The sequence below is a fragment of the Borostomias antarcticus genome (genome assembly GCF_949987555.1).
Source record: "Borostomias antarcticus genome assembly, chromosome: 20".
Classification (NCBI taxonomy): domain Eukaryota; kingdom Metazoa; phylum Chordata; class Actinopteri; order Stomiiformes; family Stomiidae; genus Borostomias; species Borostomias antarcticus.
The window spans coordinates 14,167,210-14,178,926 of NC_140253.1; the positions used below are offsets into that span (position 1 = coordinate 14,167,210).

Genomic DNA, 11,717 nt, shown 5'->3' on the forward strand with positions numbered 1-11,717 from the left:
ATAACTTTAGAACCATCATTCTGACTTCTATTCCTGTAACTTTTATGAAAGTCCCACATTTAGACCAGGTTGAGGGGGATGTAGCCAATGCTGTACGTTGTACAGTTCTTACTGATGTATACAATTACACTGGGAATTGACTAAAGGGGACCTCCACTTCTGTGGGGCACTTCAATACCCAGATAGCAAGCGGATGTGTAATGATTCTGGGCCATATATGGGCCGGAACTAAGCCACAAGGGCCAGATCTGGCCTGTATATGGCCCAGATCCGCTTGCTATCTGGGTAGATTCAGAAATTATTGAATAGCATTAGCATTTGAAACAGACTTTTTGAATAGACTAATTCAGTGCCAGTCAAGTATCACTGCTGAAGTGAGGTTTTCACTGGGACATGTTTATCACACAGTGTGAAATATCTGTAAACTTTACAGTAATTGACTAATTCATCTCACATTGGATCCCTGTCAAGTGTGCATGCCAGGTTCGCCTCTGACAAGCATTCACAATAGTGGGAAAATTCCCTTATTGTGTGTGTGTGTATGGGTGTGTGTGTGTGTGTGTGTGTGTGTGTGTGTGTGTGTGTGTGTGTGTGTGTGGGTGTGTGTGTGTGTGTATGGGTGGGTGTGTGTGTGTCTGTGTGTGTGTGTGTGTGTGTGTGTGTGTGTGTGTGTGTGTGTGTGTGTGTGTGTGTATGGGTGTGTGTGTGTATGTGTGTGTGTGTGTGTGTGTGTGTGTGTATGGGCGTGTGTGTGGGTGTGTGTGTGTGTGTGTGTGTGAAAGACAGGGAGGCAGGGAGAGGGAGGCTGGCATGCCATGGCAGCAGGTCTGGCCCACCCAGACAGTGGCCTGCTGTCCCCCTCAGTTGTTCATCCTCCTCCCAGGAAACAAAGCCAACGGGGAGGAGGAGGGGGAGGAGGAGGAGGAGAGAGGGAAGGAGGGGGGGGGGGCACAGCTGTCACTCTCAACTCCCTACAATCAGAAACTCTGGTGGGAATGAGGAGAGAGGGAGGGAGAGAGGGAGGGAGAGAGAGGGGGGGAGGGTAAGAGGGAGAGAGAGTGTGAGAGAGAAAGAGTGGCAAAGAGGTAAGAAAGGACAGGGAGACAAAGAAAGAGACAGACCTGAACTGAGACAGAGGGAGGGTGAAGGAGAGAATGTCCAGGAAGAGAAGAGCATGAAAGGGACCCTCGCGTTCTCCACCTCTCCCCTGCGCGTGGGCCCGTTACCCTTCCCATGTTAAACACGCCCACGCGACGGTACTCACGCGCCGACATACCGCCCACACCGTGAACAGATATAGACACTGGCTGCACACTGTGTGTGTGTGTGTGTGTGTGTGTGTGTGTGTGTGTGTGTGTGTGTGTGTGTGTGTGTGTGTGTGTGTGTGTGTGTGTGTGGTCACGTTTTGATGACAATAGGTTGCCTGGAGTGCCCCCTGTTTATAGGTCTCTGCCACGTCCACCGGGGGGATTGGAATGTGTCAGATACCGGAGGACTGCTTGTGAAGGACACTCGTTTTATTCTTAAAAAAAAAAGAAGAAGAAAAATAGCCACTTTGTCATCCCCTGAGTGTCACTTCGTGTGTGTCAGCCACGCCACAGGCTCGCGTCAGCGTGTCAGGTCGCGCAATCCTTCATCAGCTCATTTCCCTATTCGCTCCCTGTAATCCTACACTGTTTTTCAACACGTCTTTGGTCAGGCGCCGAACACTTAATTATAGTCGCCTGGATATCAAAGCCCCTAAATCCTGTCTGTCCTACTTTCCCGAATACAGTGGACGTTTTGGGCTATTTTTTAAGACCTAATTTCACCTTCTGAAACACAAGTTAAGGAGCTTAAAGTTATTATTTGACAATACACGAGCAACTGTAATTTGTTTAAAAATTAAGAAAGAAAAGAAAGGATATATATATATATATATTATATATATATATATATTAAAAAATAAAATAATAAAAAACGGTGCACAAGCTTCTCTTAATATTACTCCTTTTCCAGACAAAGAGGTATTATCCACCGCTGTGTGGCTGTGCGTGCTGAAACTGGAACCTGCCAATTCAGCGCGCCGGAACAGAGGAGGCTTTTTAGTGGCAGCCGTGTCTGTTTGATAAGACTATCTGATACAGACTCACTGAGATCCCCCCCAGGTAAATGGGTATAGCTGCAGTATAGCTATAGCCTGGCTGGTACTCTGCCCAAACAAGAACACTGACGACTCCGCCGCTCTGCGAAGGACACGCTTCTAATGAAGCACAGTTGACTACTCCGCTTTAACTTTAACAACAGAGAACCGCGTTCATGTTTCACCGTGGGTGTCGCCGTGTCTACCGTGAGCGGACCCGGTAACTACCCGCTAGCATTTCTGAGACGCTCAGGAGGTGTTTAATAGTCCTTCGCACACTCCAAGAAAACACATTTCATCTCGACCGAACTCTCAAGCCGCGCCTTGACCTTCGCCGCTCGTCTTGTGTGTCGTCCGCCCCCACTTATGCACTTATCAACCTGTAAGAATCTGGGCCAGTCCGCCAGTCCGAGGCAAACATGATGAATGCTTCCTGTATTTTTAGCCCTGGCTGTCAGAAACATGAGCACGGTCAAGGTTACCCCCCCCCCGCTGTTCTCCTGTGACAAACCGGGCTCCACGGATCCTAGCAGAAGCGTCGCGGGGCGGACGTCGCTAGCGTGTGTAGGCTACTGTGTGTGTGTGTGTGTGTGTGTGTGTGTGGGTGTGGGTGTGTGTGTGTGTGCGCGCGCGCGTGCGTGCGTGCGTGCGTGCGTGTGGCAGGAGGATTGGAGATGAATGGTGGATTGGGGTGGACAGCAGCGTAGTTTGATGGGGATATTTGGGGGGGGGGGACGTTTTGCGTGCGCGTCCGTGCCTGTCTAAGCGCTTGACTTCGACAGCCACCAAATCTATCTTTTACCCCCCCAGGATAATTAGATAGGGTGAAACGATCCAGCACGACTAATGTCCCGGAAAATCCACTTGCTACTAGGCTATCAGCTGGATCTACCGGGGAATGGAGGCGCGCGGAGTGTGGTTTGGCCCTATCGTGTCTCTGTCCTGGCCCAGCCTCCATGTTGACATGTGGGTTAGAGGAAGTAGCCCCCAACCTTCTCTGAATGTTACACACACACACACACACACACACACACACCCAGCGTTAGTGTTGTCATTCTCCTCAGTCACATAGCAGAAAGCCCACAGCCCATTCTTGGTGAGTGAGGGCGGCGCCGGGCTGCTGCTGGTTGGCTGTGTGAGGATCAGATGCTCCAGGCCGTCTTCCCCTGGATTCAGCTTTAGCTTTCATTCACAGGCTCTGCGTCAAACCTCTAATTTCCGTCCCCTTCCCTTCCTCTCCCCCTCCCTCCCTCTCTTCCTCTCTCCCTCCCTCTCACTCTCTCTACCTCTCTCCAATCCCTCTCCCCTCCCTCCCTCTCTCCCTCCCTCTCTGCTATTCCTCTCCCCTCCCTCCCTCTCTACCTCTCCCATCCCTCTCCCATCCCTCTCTCCCTTTCTCACATCCCTCTCTACCTCCCTCTCTCCCATCCCTCCCTCTCTCTCTCTCTCTCTCTCTCTCTCCCATCCCTCTCTACCTCCCTCCATCCCTACCCCCCTCTCTCTCTCCCATCCCTCTCTACCTCCCTCTCTACCTCTCTCCCATCCCTCTCTACCCCCCTCCCTCTCTACCTTCCTCTCTCTCCAATCTCTCTCTACCTCCCTCTATGGCATTCTTGAGACTAAAGGGTTGACATTTCAGCCTTTTTTTTGTTTGACATTAATCCAACTGGTGGGCAGTGCCAACATGCTGTGTTTGCTTAAGGGTTTTAACATTGAAGGGTAGAAAGGTGCAGGTATTTGATCAATGCTGGCCTACTGAACATGGGCTCCCATATCCCACCGACCTGCCCCGAAGTAGGCCAGGTTAACGCGGCCAGGTTAACGAGGTCAGGTTAACGAGGCCAGGTTAACGAGGCTAGGTTAACAAGGCCAAGTTAACAAGGCTGGGACCAGTCATTCAGGACCCCCCCACCCCAACCCCACCGCCCCAAACCTAAAAACACGCTGATCGTCGGCCAATCACGCCTAAGGTCAGGGGTCATCGGAGCCGTCAGAGCGGGGATAAGGCATTGGGACGTTTGGCCGCAATTATATATTTTAAAAAAAGAACAAAAAAAGCTGGGATTAGGGAGGGAAAGTCCGCGGCCTATAAATCGGCGTGACGCGGTCGGTGTTAGGGGAGGGACCCCAGAGAGGGGTAGACCACGTTCCCTCGGGGGGATTATATAAGTCATGAGACGGCCTGGATTAACGGGAAGCGCCGGGGGTCCTGTTTAGCCGCGGATCACCGGCGGGTGGCTGAGCTGTAGCTGACGGGGCTCTTCCGTCTTTGCGTTGTGCGTCTCGGCCGAAGGCTAGCGAAGCCCGCCGAGTTTCACCTGAGACGTTTCTACGGCCTGGGCAGGGACACGCCCGGTCTCCAGGTGGGCAGCGTCGGAGGGACGGAGGCTAGCGAGGAGTTTTTACGGAGCGACCGCGCTTCAAAGGTGTCCAGGGTAAATCCTAAACCCTACCCTGTCAGGATGAACCAGTTCAAAGGTCAATGTTTCTCACAGACACATGACAGTTGTATGATATTGCGGCTGATCAACTACAGTATATGGGGGGACTTTTAGAGGGTAGGGGGAACAAGGGTTATCTAGCTCTCTGGGGTAAGAGAGCGTCCCTCTGCCCCCCCCCCTGTCACAGGCCCTTGGTCCCCCGCGCCCTCATACTGTTGCCCAAACACACATGGGAATCAAAGGCATCAATAGGAGGGTATAAACCTCCCTCAGTGTCAGCATGTGACCCACTCTTAAACCTGCCCTCTACCCCTGTGTGTGTGTGTGTGTGTCTCTCTCTCCCTCTTTTTCTCTCTCTCTTCTCTCTGTCTCTCTCTACCGTGTGTGTCTCTCTCCCTCTTTTTCTTTCTCTTCTCTCTCCCTCTTCTCTCTTTCTCTTTTCTCTGTCTGTCTCTCTCTACCCTTTGTGTCTCTCTCCCTCTTTTTCTCTCTCTTTCTCTTCTCTCTCTCTCTTCTCTCTTTCTCTTCTCTCTGTCTGTCTCTCTCTACCCTTTGTGTGTGTCTCTCTCCCTCTTTTTCTCTCTTTCTCTTCTCTCTGTCTCTCTCTACCTGTCTCTCTCTACCTGTCTCTCTCTACCTGTCTCTCTCTATCTGTCTCTCTCTCTATCTGTCTCTCTATATCTGTCTCTCTCTATCTGTCTCTCTCTCTATCTGTCTCTCTCTATCTGTCTCTTTCTATCTGTCTCTCTCTATCTGTCTCTCTCTACCCTGTCTGTCCCGCTCAAGTGGCTGAGGGGGGAGTCAGGAGGTAAAATGAGAGAATGAGAGAGAGAGAGAGAGAAAGAGAGAGAGAGAGAGAGAGAGAGAGAAAGAGAGAGAGAGAGAAAGAGAGAGAAAGAGAGAGAGAGAGAGAATGAATGAGGAAAGAAACGAGAAACTAGGCAGCACTTACTGTAAGTGTCCTCTTGTGTGGGGTGGCTTGTGGATTCAGGGAAGCCCAGGTTCAGTGATCAAGTTTCCAGTATTCAGAACTCAAACGAGTCAACTCTTTTTGTCTGAGGGCTCAGCAAGCTCAACAAAAACCGGACATCAATCCAGGACACCTCGACGGCTCTTCACAGTAGCCCAACGAAACGTTTCCTACCTCACAGGTGCACTGACTCTGAGGGGTATTGATAATAACATTGGTTTTCTCTATCAGGTGGAAACAAGCTGAAGCCGCAGCCATTCCGGCTCAACTGGGCCTGGATCTCCCTGGAGAAGGAGTACTACCTGGTGGACGAGGACGCCAGGTTCCTGGAGGTCACCCTCAAACGCCGAGGCTACCTGGGAGAGACCTCGTTCGTCAGTGAGTACCGGGACGCCCGCGCCTCCAAATCCCAGAGGGAATAGGCTACTGGCACAACTACAGTACTTCCCGAAATTAGACATGCTTCTCTATTTCCTGTCCTACACTATTGGATGAAGTGATTAATCAGGTGACTGCAGCACAATGATCAGGCACACCTGAATAATCATTTCATCCAATAGTGTAAGACAGGAAATAGAGACGCATGTCTAATTTCAGGAAGTGCTGGAGTTGTGCATAGAGCCCATTCTCTGATGTTTAGTTGTGTTTTTTTTTACAGGATAGAGAGCCATGGAGGTTTCAGAGAGAGGACTTTTGAATGGTTATATTTCAGCAACAAAAAAACTTAGTGACTCCATTTGTCTTTGCTCAGTTCCTTACCCTTAAACAAAGGACACGGTGCCGTTTTATAGTTCAAACGTTGGGTGGTTAATATTTCAGACGACATGTCAGCCATCCATCATGGAGTGCTGTGAAGAGCTACTCAGACAGGTGGAACATACCAGCGTGGAAGCCAGGCAGCACGGCCTCTATTAAACTGTCATGTTCCACAAGACCGATTGCGCTCTTAATGAACCCCAACCAAGCGCGCGGTATTTATCCCTTATTAACCTGCCTGTCCTGAAAGAAAGCTGTCCGTAAAAACGCCAACCTCACCATCGGCCCGCCCCCGTTTGTCCTCGGTCCGCCCCCCTGTGGGTCAACCCTCCGCCCACTTGCGCCGAACTAGCCCCGCCCCCCCGCGGGAGAACCTCCGTACCCGCAGTCACGCCGTGTCGCTAGTTTGACCGATGCTCCGTTTCCTGTCTCGCTGGTCAAAAGGCTGGTTTGCCGAGGGCGCGGGTGGCCTCCCCCCCCCGGCGAGCTCCCCCCTCCCGGCGAGCTCCCCCCCCCGGCGAGCTCCCCCCCCCCGGCGAGCTCCCCCCCCCGGCGAGCTCCCCCCCCCCCCGGCGAGGTCAGGAGGTAACGTCAACGCGCTCGTCTGTTTGGCGCCGCCGTCCAAACGCAGCGGTCAGATGGCCTGACAGGGTCCACTCCTGTGTTTACGTCTGTCTCTGAGGGAACAGGGAGGGCAAATAGGCTCAGAGGAGAGTCAATGGCAACACAATAGAACTGAGCCAGACTATTCACTCCTCTGTGTACCAGCCAGTCAGTCCACATCCTCCATGGCCCTCTACAAGCTCGCCGCAGTGAGTGAATACCGGTAAATAAAGTCAATTCATCCACTTTAATAAGATCCAAGACATTTCCAGTGGATGGAAGTCAGTACGATACGCTAGACACCTCTGAGATTTCTTGCACCAAGAGCATCTGACAGTTAGTCGGTGTAACTGAACGCACGAAAGATGATATCAGTGTTACAGGAAACTCGCCTCAGTTCAGTTCAATCTGGCGACGTCGGACTATTCCGCACCTCACTCTGGGCCCTCTGACTCCTCCCCTCCACAGGCATCGCCACCAAGGACGGCACGGCGAAGAGCGACAAGGACTTCCGGGGCAAGTCGCAGAAGCAGGTCCAGTTCAACCCGGGCCAGACCAGCGCCACCTGGAGGGTGAATATCTTCACCGACCAGGAGTTCGAGACGTCTGAGACCTTCCAGATCCAGCTGTCGGAGCCCGTCATGGCCGTGCTGGAGTTCCCCGACGCCGCCACGGTGGAGATCGTGGACCCCGGCGATGGTAGGAGCGCGCTCGCGCCTTGTGTGCTGGATTTGACCTTTGACCTTAGGTTTTAGCTTCGGCCTGAGCTTTTGTTTTCACACGCTTGGTTTCAGGCACAGTGTGTTTGTGTGTGTGTGTGTGACGCATTATTCAGTCACTATAGATTCTCATGTCAACACCTGTTGTCTCTCCCTGTCTGTCTGTCTGTCTGTCTGCCTGTCTGTCTGTCTGTCTGTCTGTCTGTCTGTCTGGACAGAGTCCACCGTGTTCATCCCCCAGGCGGAGTATAAGATCGAGGAGGACATCGGCGAGCTGCTGATCCCGGTGCGGCGCTTGGGAGACGCCAGCCAGGAGCTCATGGTGGTCTGCTTCACACAACAAGGTCAGACACGTGTTCACTGACCCATGCTGTTTAATCACACCTCCCATCTCACCTCTCTGTCCCATGTCTCCCAACGCGTCGCTGTCACCGCTCGTCCTCGCGTACAATTCCAGTCTGAAGGTCATCCGTGTTTTTCCTCAGGCACGGCCACGGGCACCATCCCCAGCACGGTGCTGTCCTACTCGGACTACATCACGCGGCCCGAGGACCACACCAGCGTGCTGCGCTTCGACAAGGACGAGCGCGAGAAGGCCTGCCGCGTCATCGTCATCGACGACTCGCTGTACGAGGAGGAGGAGAGCTTCAACGTCACGCTCAGCATGCCCATGGGCGGCCAACTGGGCGCCGCCTTCCCCAGCGCCAGGGTCACCATCCTGGCCGACAGCGACGACGGTGAGCACCCGCCGCCGTCCGCCGAGCGGAGAGAGCCTCTCCGAGAGACGGGATCAGAGTGTAGGGTTAGAAACGTCTTCGGCAGAGATCGTAAACTCAAAGTAACAGCCGTAAAGTGACTTCTCACAGCATATTTCAGCGAACTCATTATTGATACCAGAGGCATCCCACATCGAAATGGCTTGTATCCCTCCTCCATGACCAGTGGTGGAGTGGACGGGACGCGGAGGTGTACAGGGTAGACCCACTTCTTTATCCAAGGACCCACAGTACCCACTTCTTTATCCATTTAGTCAGACTATACCCACTTCTTTAGTCAGAGTATACCCACTTCTTTAGTCAGAGTATACCCACTTCTTTAGTCAGAGTATACCCACTTCTTTAGTCAGAGTATACCCACTTCTTTACTCAGACTATACCCACTTCTTTAGTCAGAGTATACCCACTTCTTTAGTCAGAGTATACCCACTTCTTTAGTCAGAGTATACCCACTTCTTTAGTCAGAGTATACCCACTTCTTTAGTCAGAGTATACCCAGTATTTAGTCAGAGTATACCCACTTCTTTAGTCAGAGTATACCCACTTCTTTAGTCAGAGTATACCCACTTCTTTAGTCAGAGTATACCCACTTCTTTAGTCAGAGTATACCCACTTCTTTAGTCAGAGTATACCCACTTCTTTAGTCAGAGTATACCCACTTCTTTAGTCAGAGTATACCCACTTCTTTAGTCAGAGTATACCCACTTCTTTAGTCAGAGTATACCCAGTATTTAGTCACCACTACCCCTGAGCTGGAAGACCCTAGCCTTGCTTCGCCAGACCCCAAAAATTTTATTTCCAAGGTGCGCTATCAACGGTCGCAGACCACAACTGGACGCAGTCAGATAGACCCACGACCAATCAGAGCAAGGAAACGTGGGTTAGTTGTCGTATCAAGTGGGCACAGTCATCATATCAAACCCGCCCCGTATTAAATAAACGGATGCGACTGGGCCCGACCAATATCTGGTGGGGTGGGAGTCAGACTGAACGGTTGGATGTCCAGACTGATCTGTGGAGAGAAACAGAACGCGACATGATCAGCATGGCGACGGCAGGCTAAGAAGACCCCTCCAGGGTCCAAAACACGCTGGTCCACACAGACCTAGTATCTATAACCCCACCCTAGTCTCTGCTAGTTTCCCAGAGGCATCATAGCGCTACTTTCACCGTAGCGCTACGATGAACTTAGCGCTACGATGCCTCTGGGAAACGCAGCCCTGTTCGCTCGCTGGCCTGAAGCGCAGCAGAGATGCGGGGCTGTGGGAGGTAGATAAGCTTATTAAGTGTTTCAAAGCGGCTTCTGCTCCGGGACTTCCTGTTAGCCGTCCACAGGGCTCGGCTAATGATAGCACTCCTCCTACGTTTGTTATGGGAGCTTAGCTGGCTCCCTGGGCACTTTGATGTCGACTTACAGGCGTATGGGCATGTGTCTTTGTCTGCTTCTGTGCGCGTGTGTGTGTGTGTGTGTGTGTGTGTGTGTGTGTGTGTGTGTGTGTGTGTGTGTGTGTGTGTGTTGGCATAGTCACCAGATCTTTATACATCCGTATTGATACTGTATATGGTTGAAGATGAATAGAAGAGATCCCTCTCCCACTGCCAACACACACACACACACGCACACACAAACACACGCACACGCAAGCACACACACACACACACACACGCACACACACACACAAACACACGCACACGCAAGCACACACACACACGCGCACACAAATACACACACGCACACACACACACACACACACACACGCAAGCAAAAAACACACACACGCGCACACACACGCACACACGCGGTTACAATAGTACAATAGTACAGCATTAACAGTTGCTGAGTAAAAGAGTAAAAAAACGCAATATGATTGAAGTATTTGAAGTAAGTGTAACACAGACATAATTAAAACTTTTTAAGATGCAGATTAATGTTTGCGGCACCGACATGGCAGCTTGTGTCATATTCTGATGAGTCATAATGTAGAACATCATTTAGAACATGATGTAGAACATAATTTAGAACATGATGTACAACATGATGTAGAACATGATGTAGAGCATAATATACAACATAATGTAGAACATGATGTAGACCATAATGTAGAACATGATGTAGAACATGATGTAGACCATAATGTAGAACATGATGTAGAACATGATGTGGAACATGGAGGCAGGGCCGTGCAGCTGTGCCTCCATGAGAGGCCAGAGGCGTCCGGAGCGATGGAGGCGGTCCCAGCATGACATCAGAGCCCCTCGGAGCTGCAGGATACCGATGGTTACGTATTGTAACCCTAGTTCTATGAGTGGAGCGGAGCCCCACAGGGCTAGCTCCTATTGGCTAGCGAAACCCAGCTAGCTACATTGACTGAAGAAAAAAACATACACGCACCTGTGTCCAACCAGGTCCGGTGCACCACTGTATAAGCGGGCTACGCCCGCACATCTGCTCCTAACCGAAATTTTCAGCGAGCAGACTGCGGGGCAGCAAGTCTGTTCCCTGTGGGGCTCCGCTCCACTCATAGAACTAGGGTTACAATACGTAACCATCGTTCTATTTCGTGGAGCTCCGCCCCACAGGGCTAGCTCCTATTGGCATAAGCGGAGCTACACGACCGCACCATACACTCTTGCTGGCCCCAGTAAGGGAACCAGTCAGGACACAAGCCAGGGCTCCAAGGCGAGACCATACTAACAGTTGATCCGACCCAAGCACTGGCCCCACCCCGCCACACTCAGTCTATCACAGCCGAGGGCAAGGAGAGGTACGTGGGGCGAGAGCTGGACCAAAGCGGTTACTCCGTAACAAGCCCGTCCCAGCCTCACACATAAACAGGAACGGAACGTCACTAGACGGGCCCGCTCCTACCTTAGCTGAACCGGTGAGACCTGAGTGAGTCACGTCTGCTTTCCTAGCAGGAAAAGACCCCGCGGCTCAAACCGGTTCTCCAGTAGCGGCGAGACCTGCCATGGTCAATTCTGACTCTTTCACAGAAGACCCGGCGACTCGAGCCGAACACCTACATGAAAAATCCTGTCTAACGCTGGCTCGCACCGGCGGCTGTGTTTAGCACAGACGACGCCACAGAGACAGAGGACATGGATAAAAGGTAATAACGGACAAAAGGAGACGGGGACGACCAAGTCGCCGCCGCACAGATGTCCTCCACTGACACACCATTGAACAGGGCAACTGACGTGGCCACACCCCTTGTGGAGTGTGCCCGAACAGCACCAGGCAGAGGACGACCCGCAGTCACGTAAGACTGGGCGATGCCCTCACAGATCCAATGGGAGAGACGCTGTTTCGACAACGGAGAACCCACCTTC

At 51.9% G+C, this 11,717-nt stretch overlaps 1 protein-coding gene across 1 annotated transcript in view; it reads left to right on the plus strand.

Moving 5' to 3' along the window:
• frem3 (Fras1 related extracellular matrix 3) overlaps window positions 1–11,717 on the plus strand; it is a gene marked incomplete at both ends in the record, with an annotated part of 46,084 nt that overhangs the window by 14,814 nt on the left and 19,553 nt on the right. Inside the window, 4 exons of the mRNA XM_084454691.1 lie at window positions 5,765–5,911; window positions 7,361–7,591; window positions 7,830–7,955; window positions 8,097–8,348. Coding sequence (XP_084310817.1) covers window positions 5,765–5,911; window positions 7,361–7,591; window positions 7,830–7,955; window positions 8,097–8,348 — 756 coding nt within the window. The remainder of the gene's footprint in view (window positions 1–5,764; window positions 5,912–7,360; window positions 7,592–7,829; window positions 7,956–8,096; window positions 8,349–11,717) is intronic.